Consider the following 17,541-nt stretch of genomic DNA (forward strand, 5'->3'; position numbering starts at 1 on the left):
CCCCGTACCAAGGACACTTTCCCAGCCGGCCGGCCTGAAGTTGTGTCTTCGGAGTGGAGAAAAATACATTCCTTCGATAAGGGTCAGCCTGAACCGGTTCTCTCCAAGCGAACAACAGCTTGAAACTAAAACATTACACTTCACCTAGAAAGCCTTCTCGAGCTACCGGGCAGAAAGCAAAATGGAGTCTGTCTCGTTTAAGGCCTACGGAGCCCATAATATGCATAGCTCCATGGAAAATAGCCCAGCATGTTAGCAAATGAGCGAATCATGACTAATACTTATATATCTATCCCCTAACTTAAATTCATAAGCCTTACTCTAAGGAAAATAGTACGAAAATGCCCTTATATATGTAAGACAGGGTCCCTGTCTATCGGCCTAATCCCTATGCTATGGGGGTGATAGGCTCGAGTCACTCTCCATCATTCTCCTTCTCCAAAGAGCTAGCAAAAAGACAGCCATAACATTACACCCCTTGACTCCAGTCTATTAACCACAAACTAAATGGAGCTAACGTCAGTAGACGAATAATATTAAACAAAATTAACTGATCTACGACCCTTACTAAGTCTAAAAAATTGTAGCAGGGAAGGGATACACTGAATAAAGCAACAAATAGCTATTAGGATACAGATAGCAACAATAACCCCCCCTAAAATTTGTCGTATGAAATGCATGTCAGGGAGCCAATTAAAAAGCCAGTCAAAGAAACCCTGATCTATATGTTCTCTAATTTCTGCAGTCAAGTCGTGGAGTTTGTTAATGTGGGACTGGATAGCTTTAGAATGGTCAGACAAATTAAAGCAGCATAGACCTTCAAAATCAGAACATTCATGTCCATGTTTCAACAATAAGTAATCGATAGCGGCGCGATTCTGTAAAATAGCTCTACGTTCACCTTGGGAATCTAATAATAAATCAGATAAAACAGTAGATGTTTGGTTAATGGACTTGACCATCCAGCAGGCCATTTTGCCGATTGTTTTGGCATTATAAACGGCCAATGCTGGCACTCCAATAATAGAAAAAGCTAAACCAAGATATTCTGATTTGGAAAAAAGATGAACAGAGGAATCACAGTCTTCATGTAATGACATTGAATCACGTACAATACGGGAATGTGAAGTAGGATGTGAGGAAAACATTAGTAAACTTAATCTAGTGATGGCACATGGGCCACCAGAAATATTCGCAGGAATATAGGGCCAAGATGAATTCCCACAGGAAAAGAGCCATCCAGCTGGCAATAGCATTGAACGATAATGGCTAGTGGCTACTAATAAACGTTTACATGTCATGTTATTCGTAACTGAAAGACATGAATTAGGAAGTCTCTTCGAACATAACAAACGTTGATGAGATGAAAAAGTAGTAGCGGCTTGGAGCTTCAGCCGCAAGCACTCAGTAATAGCTTTAGGGTTACAGGTCATAATGAAGCAAAGATCTCCAGGGGTAATATTAAAAGTAGTAATTCTGGAATTAATAGGGACATCAAGGTCTGGAATAAGAGTACATGAGGGACAGAATTCATGGGCCGCGAAATCACCCAGAATAACATTAGGTCGGGCATTAGATACATTAAAGATATGATGAAGAGTTTCAGTGGATGCAGGGACAGCTACCAAACAGGTCGCTAAAATGTCAGTAACGCTCTTCATGGGGGTAAGGCAAAAATGCGGAGAGTTCGTCACCCGCCTTGCGAGTGTGATCCAGAAATTGGAAGATTTCTCCCACGCAGACCGCAGGGCTCTTATTATCCCATCAACCGGCGTCGGTGGATCCTCTCCTCTCCCGGCGTAGCAAGCCAAAAGGAGTCCAACGCCGACACATCCTGCAGCAGCAATCCAAAGAATGATCTGAAAGAATACAAATACAGGCCTTAATCATTCTCGTAAGTAACATTTATCAGCTGGGACAGCTTCCCAGCCATCTTTCCCTGGCTTCATCACCAAAATGGTGTTGTCATGACCGGTCGCAATAATATCAGCCTGTTCAGGAGGATTTTTAGGCGATTGCACCCATATTTTAGCTCCAGGAAGATCAGACGATCCGAAGCCTTTTTGTCCTCGCACAGTTAGCAACGTTGGAGCAGAGCCTTTTTTGATCTCACCACTGAAGACAGGCATAATCAGTAACTGAGCAACACGGTCAGACTTTTTGATGAACAAATCCGTCTCACTGCTATTAAGCAGGAGAACCTTAATCTCTCCCTGGTAATCACTGTCAATTATTCCTCCGAGTACTTGTACACCTTTCAGGGCCAGGCCAGATCTAGGGCAATTAATCCAAAACTACCGGCAGGTATACAGACACCAATGCCAGTTTCAACAATGATTCGATCTTTTCCTGGAAATTGTGCATCATTTAAAGCATGCAGGTCGAGGCCTGCGGAACCTGGGGTTGCTCTACATGGAGCCAAAGCACCGGGGGTAATTTCCCAATACATTACAGTATGTGATATAGAATTTGGTTTTGCATCAACATGTGGAGGAAACAAACGCATCAAAGGAGATTCAGCATGTAACAAAGGACGATTATTTAAAATTAACAAAGCTTGAAGTAGGACATCTCTCCACTGGCTGTAACGGTCATCAGTCAACTTGCGCAACTGTTCTTTCAACAAGCCATTCATTCTCTCAATAAGTCCTGAAGCTTGTGGATAATATGGAATATGAAACACCCAATCAATATTATTTTCCGTACAGAATTCCTGCACCAATCTTCCACGAAAGTGGGATGCATTGTCTGATTGAATCTGGAATGGGACACCATAGTACAGAATAATGAGCTCCAGGGTTTTAATAGTATTCACTTGGGTAGCGTTCTTGCAAGGGAAAGCGACCAAAAGGCCACTATAAGTATCAACCACTGTGCAAATGTATTGACAATTTCTGCTCATAGGGAGCGGACCAATATAATCAATCTGCCAAATTTGGGCGGGCAATTTACCTCGATGTAAGTGGCCTCGAACAATTTGAGGCACCTCTTTTTTCCTAGAATGCTGGCAAATGGGACAATGTAGAATGACATCTTTAATTAAAGAAAAGGGAATATGAATTCCTCTATCGGCAGCCCACCTGCTAGTGGCTTTCTCTCCAAAATGTCCTGCTTTCTGATGGGCCCACTTCGCCAATCCCGCCAAATCAGAATCCTGCATGTCAACCACTGCCTCAGAAATTTTAGACTGTTCATCTGCAATATTATGAAAAAATTTGTCACGGGAGTCAATTGGAGTATGAGCATCCACGTGAAAGATTGTTACAGTACTCTGCGGGAGCAATTCCCAAATTTCTTGCCACAACTCTTTGCCCCACAGCTCCTTGGAATGCAATTCCCAATTATGAGAATGCCATGTTGGTAACCACACCGCTAGTCCATTTGCAGTGGACCAGGAATCAGTGAAAATATGACATGTACCAGGTAGTTCCTGTTTCAAAACTTGGTAAACTGCATAGAGTTCAGCATATTGACTACTCTTACCGTCTCCAGTTGTGCTTAACAATTTCTTTGTAATCGGATTAAAAGAGACAGCTTTCCAATGTCTTTTGTCACCAATGAACTTCGCAGAACCATCCGTAAACCACACATGTTTTCTATCCTCCGCGGACAGATCATCAAATGATTTACCCCACTTCACGGGAGACTCCTGCACTACGGGAACCGAACACTCACTTTCAGCCTCATTGGAGGGCGCCTGCGCCACTCGCTCATGTAAAACCGCCACACCTTTCGGACCCACACGTGCCCTGTCCTGAATGTACCATTTCCATTTAATCACACTAGCCTCCTGAGCATGTCCAATTCGATGGGACTTCGGTGAACTCAAAACCCACTGCATAATGGGAATTTCAGGCCTCAAAATCACAGCAAGGCCTAGGGTCAATTGCTCGGTATCCACCAGAGCCCAATAACAAGCAAGCAACTGTTTTTCAAAAGGTGAGTAACGCTCACCAGCCTCGGGTAACTTTTTGGTCCAAAAACCTAACGGCACTTTTTGTCTGCCCTGCTTTTGCCACAAACTCCAATTGGCATACAGGCCTTCCACGGACACATTCAAATCCACATCACCTTCACTCACAGGCCACAAATCCAAGGCATACTGAATAGCTTCTTTAGCCAAATTAAAAGCAGTCTGTTGAGGTTCACCCCATTCAAACGCATTCTTTTTACGAGTGACTCGATACAGTGGAGCCAAGATTTGACTCAAATGGGGAATATGCTGACGCCAAAATCCAAACAATCCAATAAAGCATTGAGCTTCTTTCCTGTTTCTGGGAACAGCAAAATCAAGTATTTTTCGTTTAACCTGTGGAATCACCTCTCTGTGACCCTCATGCCAATTAATTCCTAAGAATTTTACGGCTTGGGATGGAGTTTGTAATTTGTCAGGATTAATTTCCCAGCCTTTCGCTCGCAAACAGTCAATAATTTGATCTAAATGGGACTGTACCTGGTCTTGCGTTTCACCTTGAATCAAAATGTCGTCAATATAATGACAAATCTGAACTTGTGGATTCGTGGGCACTTCAGACAAATGTTCCGCCACCAGCCGGTGACAGATCGTAGGACTATGTACATAGCCTTGAGGAAGACTCCGGAACGTCATTTGACGTCCATTCCATGTGAAACTGAATTGTTCCTGACATTCGGGGGCAATCGGAATTGAAAAGAACGCATTAGCAATATCAATGGAAGCATACCACGTACCTGGATGCTTTTGAATTCTCTGAATCAGTGTGACAATGTCAGGCACCGCAACAGTCAATTTAGGTGTATTTTTGTTCAATTCTCGATAATCAACAGTCATGCGCCAAGAGTTGTCACTTTTGCGCACGGGCCAAACGGGATTATTCCAAGCAGATGTGACCGGAGTAATGACTCCCGCGTCAACCAAATCCTGAATCGTAGCGGTAATTTCTTCATGACCACCTGGAATGCGATATTGCTTTTGAGAAATCACTTTCGTTGCTAAAGGGATCTTAATAGGTGGCATGCGTAAACGGCCAACCCGTACGGGTCTGGTCGAAATGTACTGTTGTGTACCAAATTGATAGTATCCATCATCCAAATGCAAAGTCATACCTTTCAAAATGTCAATTCCAATAATGTATTCCAAAAGTGGCACAACCAACACAGAGTATTCTCTACGAGGAATTCTACCAATTTTAATTTCGAGTGCAGTTTGAACCGCGGGTGTCTCTTTACCACCCAGACCGGTAATTGTAAAAGACTGTCCATTAAATTTTCTCGACTTACCATGAATTAAAGTGGCCTCCGCCCCAGTATCAACCAACGCTCGGGCCCTTTGGATATTACGATGTTTCCAAAAAATCTCAATATCTACATAGGGTCTGTAATCTCTGTGGGCCCACTTGCGTACCGGAGCTTGACCTATTTCCTAGTCATTTTTCCTGAGTTCTGTCAACCAAGACAAATCAGGGTAAATGTTCTCAGTTTTCTTTGGTATTAGAATGTCTTGTTCATATCCGTCTCCAGTACGAAACGGATTAGTGTCAGGTTCAAAAAGTTGTGAGTTACGGTCAGGGAGTCTGTTACGATCCTCCCTTTTTCTTACGTCAGGGGAATAACTCCTTGCATCTCGTCGTCTGCTAGAAACACGATCATCTCTTCCCCTCTCACGATCATCCTCTCTCCCCCTCCCATCATTACGACGAGGGGAGCCATCACGTTCATAGCGCCGATCATCACGGCGATCAGAATTCACACGTCGTCTCTCATCACCACTGTCATCCGAACCACGATCATACTCATTCTTTCGCACACGACGGGCACCCTCCTTTCGATCCAAACCACACTTACGAAACATGTCCCATAAGCGATTATTAGGCTCGCCATCAATGTCTTCCCTTTTGACACCATCAGCAATGAGAGCAAGAAACATGTCACGTCTAGAGAACTTATAGTCCCCACCAGTACGACCCTCAGGTCGAGATTGTCTTTCAGGTTTAAACCATTCACCCAGCTCACCAAGCTGACGAACAGACTCAAGCACAACAGACAAAGGATTGCCAGTTTGGTTAATCAATAATGTCATCATGACCTGCTTGTAAGCAACAGGAGAAGAACGGATAATGCGATTACGCACAGAAGATGTTAAAAGACCATCCAATAATTTGTCAGCAGTACTAAGGAAGATACACGTTTTCATGACTTCCTCTTTTAAATCGGATTAAAAGAGACAGCTTTCCAATGTCTTTTGTCACCAATGAACTTCGCAGAACCATCCGTAAACCACACATGTTTTCTATCCTCCGCGGACAGATCATCAAATGATTTACCCCACTTCACGGGAGACTCCTGCACTACGGGAACCGAACACTCACTTTCAGCCTCATTGGAGGGCGCCTGCGCCACTCGCTCATGTAAAACCGCCACACCTTTCGGACCCACACGTGCCCTGTCCTGAATGTACCATTTCCATTTAATCACACTAGCCTCCTGAGCATGTCCAATTCGATGGGACTTCGGTGAACTCAAAACCCACTGCATAATGGGAATTTCAGGCCTCAAAATCACAGCAAGGCCTAGGGTCAATTGCTCGGTATCCACCAGAGCCCAATAACAAGCAAGCAACTGTTTTTCAAAAGGTGAGTAACGCTCACCAGCCTCGGGTAACTTTTTGGTCCAAAAACCTAACGGCACTTTTTGTCTGCCCTGCTTTTGCCACAAACTCCAATTGGCATACAGGCCTTCCACGGACACATTCAAATCCACATCACCTTCACTCACAGGCCACAAATCCAAGGCATACTGAATAGCTTCTTTAGCCAAATTAAAAGCAGTCTGTTGAGGTTCACCCCATTCAAACGCATTCTTTTTACGAGTGACTCGATACAGTGGAGCCAAGATTTGACTCAAATGGGGAATATGCTGACGCCAAAATCCAAACAATCCAATAAAGCATTGAGCTTCTTTCCTGTTTCTGGGAACAGCAAAATCAAGTATTTTTCGTTTAACCTGTGGAATCACCTCTCTGTGACCCTCATGCCAATTAATTCCTAAGAATTTTACGGCTTGGGATGGAGTTTGTAATTTGTCAGGATTAATTTCCCAGCCTTTCGCTCGCAAACAGTCAATAATTTGATCTAAATGGGACTGTACCTGGTCTTGCGTTTCACCTTGAATCAAAATGTCGTCAATATAATGACAAATCTGAACTTGTGGATTCGTGGGCACTTCAGACAAATGTTCCGCCACCAGCCGGTGACAGATCGTAGGACTATGTACATAGCCTTGAGGAAGACTCCGGAACGTCATTTGACGTCCATTCCATGTGAAACTGAATTGTTCCTGACATTCGGGGGCAATCGGAATTGAAAAGAACGCATTAGCAATATCAATGGAAGCATACCACGTACCTGGATGCTTTTGAATTCTCTGAATCAGTGTGACAATGTCAGGCACCGCAACAGTCAATTTAGGTGTATTTTTGTTCAATTCTCGATAATCAACAGTCATGCGCCAAGAGTTGTCACTTTTGCGCACGGGCCAAACGGGATTATTCCAAGCAGATGTGACCGGAGTAATGACTCCCGCGTCAACCAAATCCTGAATCGTAGCGGTAATTTCTTCATGACCACCTGGAATGCGATATTGCTTTTGAGAAATCACTTTCGTTGCTAAAGGGATCTTAATAGGTGGCATGCGTAAACGGCCAACCCGTACGGGTCTGGTCGAAATGTACTGTTGTGTACCAAATTGATAGTATCCATCATCCAAATGCAAAGTCATACCTTTCAAAATGTCAATTCCAATAATGTATTCCAAAAGTGGCACAACCAACACAGAGTATTCTCTACGAGGAATTCTACCAATTTTAATTTCGAGTGCAGTTTGAACCGCGGGTGTCTCTTTACCACCCAGACCGGTAATTGTAAAAGACTGTCCATTAAATTTTCTCGACTTACCATGAATTAAAGTGGCCTCCGCCCCAGTATCAACCAACGCTCGGGCCCTTTGGATATTACGATGTTTCCAAAAAATCTCAATATCTACATAGGGTCTGTAATCTCTGTGGGCCCACTTGCGTACCGGAGCTTGACCTATTTCCTAGTCATTTTTCCTGAGTTCTGTCAACCAAGACAAATCAGGGTAAATGTTCTCAGTTTTCTTTGGTATTAGAATGTCTTGTTCATATCCGTCTCCAGTACGAAACGGATTAGTGTCAGGTTCAAAAAGTTGTGAGTTACGGTCAGGGAGTCTGTTACGATCCTCCCTTTTTCTTACGTCAGGGGAATAACTCCTTGCATCTCGTCGTCTGCTAGAAACACGATCATCTCTTCCCCTCTCACGATCATCCTCTCTCCCCCTCCCATCATTACGACGAGGGGAGCCATCACGTTCATAGCGCCGATCATCACGGCGATCAGAATTCACACGTCGTCTCTCATCACCACTGTCATCCGAACCACGATCATACTCATTCTTTCGCACACGACGGGCACCCTCCTTTCGATCCAAACCACGCTTACGAAACATGTCCCATAAGCGATTATTAGGCTCGCCATCAATGTCTTCCCTTTTGACACCATCAGCAATGAGAGCAAGAAACATGTCACGTCTAGAGAACTTATAGTCCCCACCAGTACGACCCTCAGGTCGAGATTGTCTTTCAGGTTTAAACCATTCACCCAGCTCACCAAGCTGACGAACAGACTCAAGCACAACAGACAAAGGATTGCCAGTTTGGTTAATCAATAATGTCATCATGACCTGCTTGTAAGCAACAGGAGAAGAACGGATAATGCGATTACGCACAGAAGATGTTAAAAGACCATCCAATAATTTGTCAGCAGTACTAAGGAAGATACACGTTTTCATGACTTCCTCTTTTAAACGTTGCGACGCATCGCGCAGAGTGTACCACGGTTTTTCATCAATAGGCCAATCAGATTCAGTTGGATATTTATGATTACAGCCATCAGACGCAAGCTGGAGCAAAGAAATTTGACCAGCACCATTATAATTCCGAAAATGATCCTGAATCGTAGAATCAGAACTCAAAGAGCAAAAACGTAAGCAATCAACAGCATCGAGCATAATACCGGCAGCGCCAAGCTCATAAAGACGCACCATCCAGGTAAGCAAGGCCTCACCAGGCCGTTGTCTAAATCGTTGCAGAATGTCACTAACCTCCTGCTGAGTAAAATCTTCAATACAATCAAGAGCTATACCACCCGGATTACCAGGGGCCTGTTGTAATTTTCGTCGAAAAATCGGGTGAGCAGAAACTGCGGGAAGAGCTTCCGAGGAAGCCCGCATCTTAGATTTAACAGCACAATCAGGGCAAGCTACGTCATCCACACGGGAAGAACGAGCACGGTCACAATCGGGAGTTGAATCAATGCATGAAGCAGATTTACAATCACGTCCGGAGCGAGAAGACTCGCGCTTGTCACCCTCCTCTGCAGAGGAGTCAGAAGTATGAGAATCCCAGATATTACCGTCCCACTCATCGGGGTTCCAATCCATTCCAGCTTTTGCTACAACCATACGCACTTTGCGGGAAGACACACGTCCACGACGATGTTTATATTTATATCGTGCAATACGGACCTCAGCTCTTTCGGCAATGGTCTGATATGTTTCAAGTTTGTCGGCAAGCAATTTATTTTGACAACGCAACAAAGTATGCGCATTTTGCAACTCAACACACTGTCCTTCCGAATCTTTAAACTGTTTCTGTAGTTGAACAAACCTCTCATGCAATATTCTGTATGCATTAAGAACAATCCACCCTCTGCGTCCTAAAATAGGAAGCTCATCACCCTTCACTACTGGCGCTTTCTGTAGGCACGACACCACATCGGCAGGCTCCGCCTGCTCCAAGCATGAAGACCAATTTTCACTCAAACCAGTAGAATCAGCCCACTCACGGGCCAAGGCCTCGTAAGGCGTAGACTCCCAGCCGGGAATCTGAATCGGTAATTTGAAAACCGACGATGATTTTTTCGCAAACATAATGACACGCAAAAAATTATATACACAATTATAAACAAAATTTTATACGTACAAGCCGAGCGCAAACCAACGAGATTAAAACAACACAATGCACACAGGCTTCGTAAACAGTTCGTGACGCCAGATGTAATGGCTGGATTTTCTGTTTAGATGGGATCAGCCCCCAGGGGCCCCTGTGACCCAGCCAAAACGTACTCACCTTCCCTCCTCAGATCGTATTCACAATGAGTAGATATACAGATAAATATACAGGTCGCACCTAAGGATGGGGAATGACAATATATGTATGTACGGATTTTCTACAATATCTTATTCACATCAGTTGGTCTCGCGGCCACCCCGACCCAGACCGTTCTACCCTAGGGCAGATCTGACACACAATCCGGTGTGTCTACACATGGGCCTGCAGAACCCAATGCTCCCTTTTCCAAACTGTTCGCAATCCGGCGAAACTAAGCGCCAGTATCCTCCATGGCGTTCTCACTTATTCAAGCCACAATCCAGTGGGTATCTACGTTGGCCTCCCCCCCAACGCTCTCACTAACGCCGCATATCAACGACGACCACATTCCTATGAACAATTATTGGGATGATATCTCAGCGATCTACTCGGGACAAAACTACAATAATAACTTTGAATATAGTTCCAGATTGTATAGTGTACTCCCTGCTCTTGGCATCAAAGGTCCACTCACTCCCTCTTTATTCAATCACCATTTACCTGATCGGGATTTCTCATCCGTTCACCTAAACAGCTTTCGACTAGGAATGCGGTTTACCAAGATTGAACATAAGCACCAGGTACACAATAATTCTATATGAATTAGGGTATTTATTAACAATAGACATAAATCACATTACTATGCAGCATAACTTTTGCAAGAAAAAGGTAAAGATTAGAGTGCACATCCTAGTTAAGTTAGACAGATATCACCTTGTTAGTGGGAAGTCTGGACTCGGCAGTCATCTAGGTTCCCTTCTCGTCTCTGTATCCTGGCTCGCCTTGCAGTCACCCTCAGCCGTCACAAGTACACGTCTGCACCGCTAGGCTCAACCTCGTCTGCTTCCCCTCAGGACACCGGAACCTTGCTGATTATTAGCTACCGTCTCTCTCTCTCTCTGTATCAGTGCGCTCCGCGCTACTTCTCGTTCAGTCTTTCTCAGAGAGTTTCGGTCTTAAATCTTTCTCCGACTTCAAAGATGGCGACTTGTCCACCATGAAAATGAATAATGGCAGAGATGCTAACGGCTAGATGCCGCCTACGGACTAACTGACAAACTGACTAACACCTTCGCTAATATCAAAGCCCGTTCCTTCATGGAAATTCACGGCCAGTAACCTGCCGCCCACCAAATTCTTGTACCTCCCCGTACCAAGGACACTTTCCCAGCCGGCCGGCCTGAAGTTGTGTCTTCGGAGTGGAGAAAAATACATTCCTTCGATAAGGGTCAGCCTGAACCGGTTCTCTCCAAGCGAACAACAGCTTGAAACTAAAACATTACACTTCACCTAGAAAGCCTTCTCGAGCTACTGGGCAGAAAGCAAAATGGAGTCTGTCTCGTTTAAGGCCTACGGAGCCCATAATATGCATAGCTCCATGAAAAATAGCCCAGCATGTTAGCAAATGAGCGAATCATGACTAATACTTATATATCTATCCCCTAACTTAAATTCATAAGCCTTACTCTAAGGAAAATAGTACGAAAATGCCCTTATATATGTAAGACAGGGTCCCTGTCTATCGGCCTAATCCCTATGCTATGGGGGTGATAGGCTGGAGTCACTCTCCATCATTCTCCTTCTCCAAAGAGCTAGCAAAAAGACAGCCATAACAGGTAGTTGCAAGGGGGAGGCAGAAAGGGAGTAAGTCATAGGGTAGGAGGCTGCTCCCATCCCATATGACCCAGGTACACACACAAGCACTATGCTGAATGCACAGGGAGTGTGAAAGGACAGACAAGACAGCACACCACACAAAAATATTATTTTCAATGTCCTTGAGACATGTTTTGTAGACACATCATTTGGTGACACAGTAAGGTAGTGTAGCAAGCAAGTGAGGCCAAACCACCTGTCTCCATCCCTCTGTTGCCCTCTTACATCTGTCTGTCTCCCTCACTCCGACAGTCTCCCTGTGTCTGGCAACCTCTGTCTCCGTCCCTCTGTCTCTGTCCCCATCCAACTCCGTCCCCCTCACTCTCCCTCTGTCTGTCTCCCTACATAGGTCTGGATTGCACACCCTGTCACCCTCCTCCCTCTGATTACACCTTCAGTTATCCTCCCACGGTCATCTCACCCCAGTGACCTGGGCACACACAGTCACACCCCAGCACTTCATAGGTCCATTAAAGAACATACACCAGATTGTCGAGGGATGTTACTCAATTACCAGCAGTAATGTGCCAACTGCCTGAGACACACCCAGCATTTGCAGGTAACACAGTACTGTTACAGGACACACAGTCTGTATAGCTCTGTAGTCAGAACAAGGCACTCCTGTGAACATTGCAATCAAAAACTCCAGGACAAGGTCAGACATCCTGTGTAGGAACCCTCAACCACGATCAAGGTAGCATGTCTCATGAGGGCACAGCCAAAACACAAAAAAGATGTAAGATTGCTACTGACATACCAACTACTACCATGGCCCGTCACACATCCCGTACAGAAAGTAATCCCATGGGGACAGGCAATGGAGTGCTACACTGTCACAATGGTCATCTACCACAACTAAACAGTTTCAGATATGAATACACATACAACAATAACATGCACAGTGCAGATGCTCAAGTCCATTGTGCCTCTCACACAATGCACTTGGCCCATAATATGAACGTTATGCATGCACTTAAGTCCCAACATGGACATACGTATTGGCAAGGTGATGCCTCTAGGACAAGTGCCACGTCTTATTGCCATGATGCAGAAGTGGGTGTGCAGGTCCTGGGGGGTTGGCATTGCTTCGCCATCACGGAACAGCAACAACTATCCAAAGTACTGGAATGTATCAGTAAGAAATAAACTCAGTCTCTTACAAGAACCTGCTGCATATGAACTCTGTGCATGCCTGACGCAGCCATAAGGATTGACACTGTATCCTGAATGTAGCATCAAACAGTGCAATGCTGTATATGTGTTGTGGTGGCAAGACAAGACACAGCAATGGCTGTGTCACTCATTGTCAAGAGAATGGAAGAAGGAAAAAATACTTAACTACATGTCAATTTGCTAGCACTACATACACAACTGAACAATGACAACAATGTCAAGCTTGTGGAACAGTGATGCTGATAATGGTTAAAAAATAAATATGTTTCCTGATAGTGCATTAACTGTGTCTGTTTGTCACACACACAGGGCAACGTGTGGAAACCACCCCCAACCAGGGGGGAGAAGGATCCCAGTCCCAGGCTGAGCAGGACTCTCACCCCACTGACAGCAACGCCACTCAACGCACTGTGGATGACCCCAACCAACCTGGCCCCTCTGGATCCCAAACCCCTGCAGCAACTGTACCAGCTACATCCGTGCCAACTACCGGACCCATTCCCACCACATGCCAGCAGACAGGTCAGAGCCCTGCCCATGATCCAACAGACAGCCAGTCTGAAAATGAGGGACATTCTTTGACGGATACTCTTGAGGTGGCAGACAACATCCACCCTGCCAGCACTCGGGGATCCCGTCGATCGGATGTGCCCACAAGCGCAGGCCGTGCTCGTTTGGGTCAGGGTGGTGGGAGTGGCGCAAGGCGGAGGCGAGATTCTGGCCAGTCAGCTGCAGGGACCGGTCTGACTGAACTGACTACCATTCTGGAGGCATACCGGCGGGACACCAGGGAGGTTAGCCAGGTAGCGGAGGCCCTCACCGAACTCAAACAACAGCAGGCTGAGCAACATGCCAGGCAAGAACAACATTATGGACGGGTGGAGGCAACACTGGCTGAGCTCTTGACGGTGCATCGGGACATGAGCCAATCACTACGTCGGATTGCTGGCAACATGCAGCACCCTCCCTGTGTCACCAGGCCAGGAACATCAAGGCAAAGTGCAACACCAGCCACAGGGAGGGAGGAGGAGGAGGAGGAACTGTCTGACGTAGCGTCCCATGCATCACCCAGGCCTGCACCTGAGGGTCCCCCAAGGAAGAAGGGTCGTCCACGGCTAAGACATTGAGAGGCAGTAGGTCATGCACAACTCCCAGGACACCTGACCTGGCATATTGGCCTTGGGTGCAACAACATCACCCATCAGACTCTCCCACATGGACTTGCTGGTCACAATCTGCCCAATGATGCCAAGCACTGTGTGCTGGACTCTGTTGACTTTAAGGGCAAGGCATCTCATCCCCAGCAGTGAACGTTGGATTCCCCCCCTTTCTGTACAGCACCTACTCACGTTTGCTGCACAAGATCACCTAATAAATCAAGATTTCATCACACACATTTGTGTAGTCATCCTGTAACCACAGTACGAAGAATATGTGTTTGCAAATGTATGAAATGCAAGAGTACGCAACACACTGTAGCCATCCACACACTTGGATATGAGACTGGATGAGGACACACATAGGTAACAATATTCCAACAACTAGATACATGGATGGAAATACACACCTGTGATGGTATGTAAATGCTGGAGGGTGGTTTGCCTCTCATAACTGCTGTCAATGATAGGCACAGGAAAATAATTTGTAGGTGTATAGATCAGGGCTATAAAGCTAGGTGGCCACGTTGGTGGTACCCACAACTGTGTCCTCAGGCATGTCAACTATCATCAGCATGCTGCTGTCCTGTGGATGTGATGAATGGTGCACAGGCAAAGGGTGGCAGCACAGACAGTGGCCTATGGTCTTTATTAGTCTACAAAAGCTCACCTGATCACGTGACATCCCCCTATAGAGTTACAAGTACACAACTGATGTGATGTGTGCAACGCCCACAGAACATCTAGCCACGTGTGACAATTATCCTCACCAGAACGGCCACATCACACCACACCCATGAGACGTGGTAATGGTGTGTGTACCTGGTGGCTAATCCACTGGCTGTGAGGGAAATGTAGAATAGGTCTGCCAAGGGAGTGTACTGCCACGTTACTGTAAGGAATGTAAGGTGTGCTGCTGTGGTGCTGACAAGGTAACACTGTCCATATGTTGGTGGAAGGAAGGTGTGTGTGCCCTATGAGGCACCTTACCTGGTTGCACGTCGACACACTGTCATGTGTCTCTGCATAGTCTTGCCAGTATGAGTTGCACACACAGGCAGATGATGTCTCATGGGTGAGGTTGAGGTCTTCAGATACCAGGTGGATGATTGTCTGGTGTTCCCTGTGTGCAGGATGGCAGGAGTATGCTCTCCTAATGGCTTGAAGGAGGGGTAATCTGTAGGCGTGTGTGGTCCTGGATCTGGGTACTGTGCGCAACATAGTGGCTGTGTATGCAGCAGCAGTGATGAGTGAAGAGATTACGGCTGAATGTGTGCGTCAACTTCCACAACAAGCACATACCACAAGGGCGTTGTCAAGCCACTAACTCACATGTGTATGTGGAAGCAGGAGTGTCTGCGTCACTCAGGGTCAGTGCATATTCAATTACACAGTAATCAGCAAAGATGACAGTCACAGGACCTGACCCCTTAGGGACAAGTGGGGCACAGGACACACACCATTGGCAAGTGTAGTCTACATGTACTGTGTCCAAAGCAAAACAGCAACTACACACCCATCTACCTCACACACAATACTGTACTTAAGCCTCAACCTACACCATCCATGTTGTCACAGTACACGTAAACACCTATCATCAATGATCCTACAATAGTTCATAAATCATACATGCACATTAGCAGGACATGTGCATTGACATCAAGGATGCACAATATTTACTTGTGATTACTTGTCATGCACTACATGATGATTTACCTTGTGAGGCCATGGAGCAAAATCCAACATACATGGTCAGTGCCATTAACCAGTAGACAAAATAAGTCATTGAATGATCTCACCTTGAATGCAGACTGCCAGGGACTGGCCATACCTTACTCCATCAGAGTGGTGTGATGCTCAAAGGGTTCCACCTCCAAATAGCCCCTTGCTCTGAGTACAAATGACAGACACAAAAGGGGGATCAGGCGAGGGAAGGAGAGGATGGGAACTGCAGGGAAGGAGACATGTAACAGAGGCACACAAGCATTAGGAGTACAACCTCATGTCACAGACACTACAAATACCACATGATATTCACTGTACCAGTCACACCTGTGAAGTATACCGGCTGCAGCCAATTAGAGATCAGTCATCATGCTATCACATAAGAGTAGATGCCGTAACACGGACACAGGAAACCTAGGACAGCCTGTCACCTATTTCAGCCTTGGGTAAAGGTGGCAATTCTGCTACGATGCAATGAGATTTGTGTTCACAAATAATCATTCAAAATCTATGATGATGTGTCCCCTGCAAACACATCTGAACATATGGAAGTGGTACTTACGCAAAGTGTAACTTCTGTATATGTTCATGTGTACCCGTAAGGGCCATGAGGGCAGACTGTACATCACCCACAACAGCTGTCAGCATCACATATGATGTGGAAGCTAATCACCTAATTGCAATACAGGCACTCAGTAGCAGGTATTTTGCTATAGTAACTGTGCCTCACCATGGTAAACATGACAAGCTGGTGGAATAATAGTCAACAACAATCAATGAGGAGCCAAGCCACATAAAGAACCCGACTGTCGCACATAAATGCTGCACGGGACTAGAGAATCATGGGAATTACCGCACCCCACTGGTGGCACAGAATATTGAACATGTGCATCAGCACACCATTGTGATGTGATCAGCCCAACATACATGGCAACAGGTCAATATAAACAGAACTCATACTCACAGTGAAGGCTGGTGTAGCGGTACTCACAACCTGCAGTGAGGTAACGACACAACAGCGACATGACATACTGCAACAAGGGGTGATGCATCCATGCGAACAGAATCACAGGACAGTTGTCGTAACATGTGGAACTTGCACTGGGCCACACCTACACAACATGGTTGTTATGTACCAAACTGGACTGGTCCACAAGTTGGAGGTGATGATCTTGATACATTGTAATGCACACAGTGAGGCTGCAATCCCCCACAGAGTCTGTGGTTGAGACCTCCCACACAATGTCAAACCATGGTATATGCAATGTCTCAGTGTCAATGTCAACCCACATTAATACTGCCATCAGAGTCTAAAACAAGTACAGATGACTGTCAGGTGGGGTGACTATCCTGTCATGGGAGTGGGCCTACATGTAATAGGAAACATGATGTGGTTACATGTATGCATGGTCAAACAACATGAGCAAGAACATGTACCACACTATTGAAAACATACCAACGCTAAACAGCCTTATATGAGTCCTTACCCAAATAGACTTTCCACATGTCCATGCATGCTCCCTTGATTCGGCTGACGTTGCAATCATGATGAGCAATAGCAGGATGACCAAGATGGCACCAGCGGACAACAGGCAGGGCGAGCTGGGGATGAGAGGCACACAAGGG

General features: G+C 45.7%; 1 protein-coding gene across 1 annotated transcript in view; it reads left to right on the forward strand.

The window, feature by feature from the left end:
- The window catches only part of LOC147708604 (uncharacterized), a 36,073-nt gene extending 21,780 nt beyond the window's left edge, over window positions 1-14,293 (forward strand). The window contains exon 4 of the mRNA XM_086925753.1: window positions 13,343-14,293. Within this exon, the coding sequence (XP_086781879.1) occupies window positions 13,343-14,160 (818 nt within the window). The 3' untranslated portion in view covers window positions 14,161-14,293. The remainder of the gene's footprint in view (window positions 1-13,342) is intronic.
- Window positions 14,294-17,541: the final 3,248 nt, after the last annotated feature.

Source organism: Lissotriton vulgaris, chromosome 6 (genome assembly GCF_964263255.1).
Source record: "Lissotriton vulgaris chromosome 6, aLisVul1.2, whole genome shotgun sequence".
Classification (NCBI taxonomy): Eukaryota; Metazoa; Chordata; class Amphibia; order Caudata; family Salamandridae; genus Lissotriton; species Lissotriton vulgaris.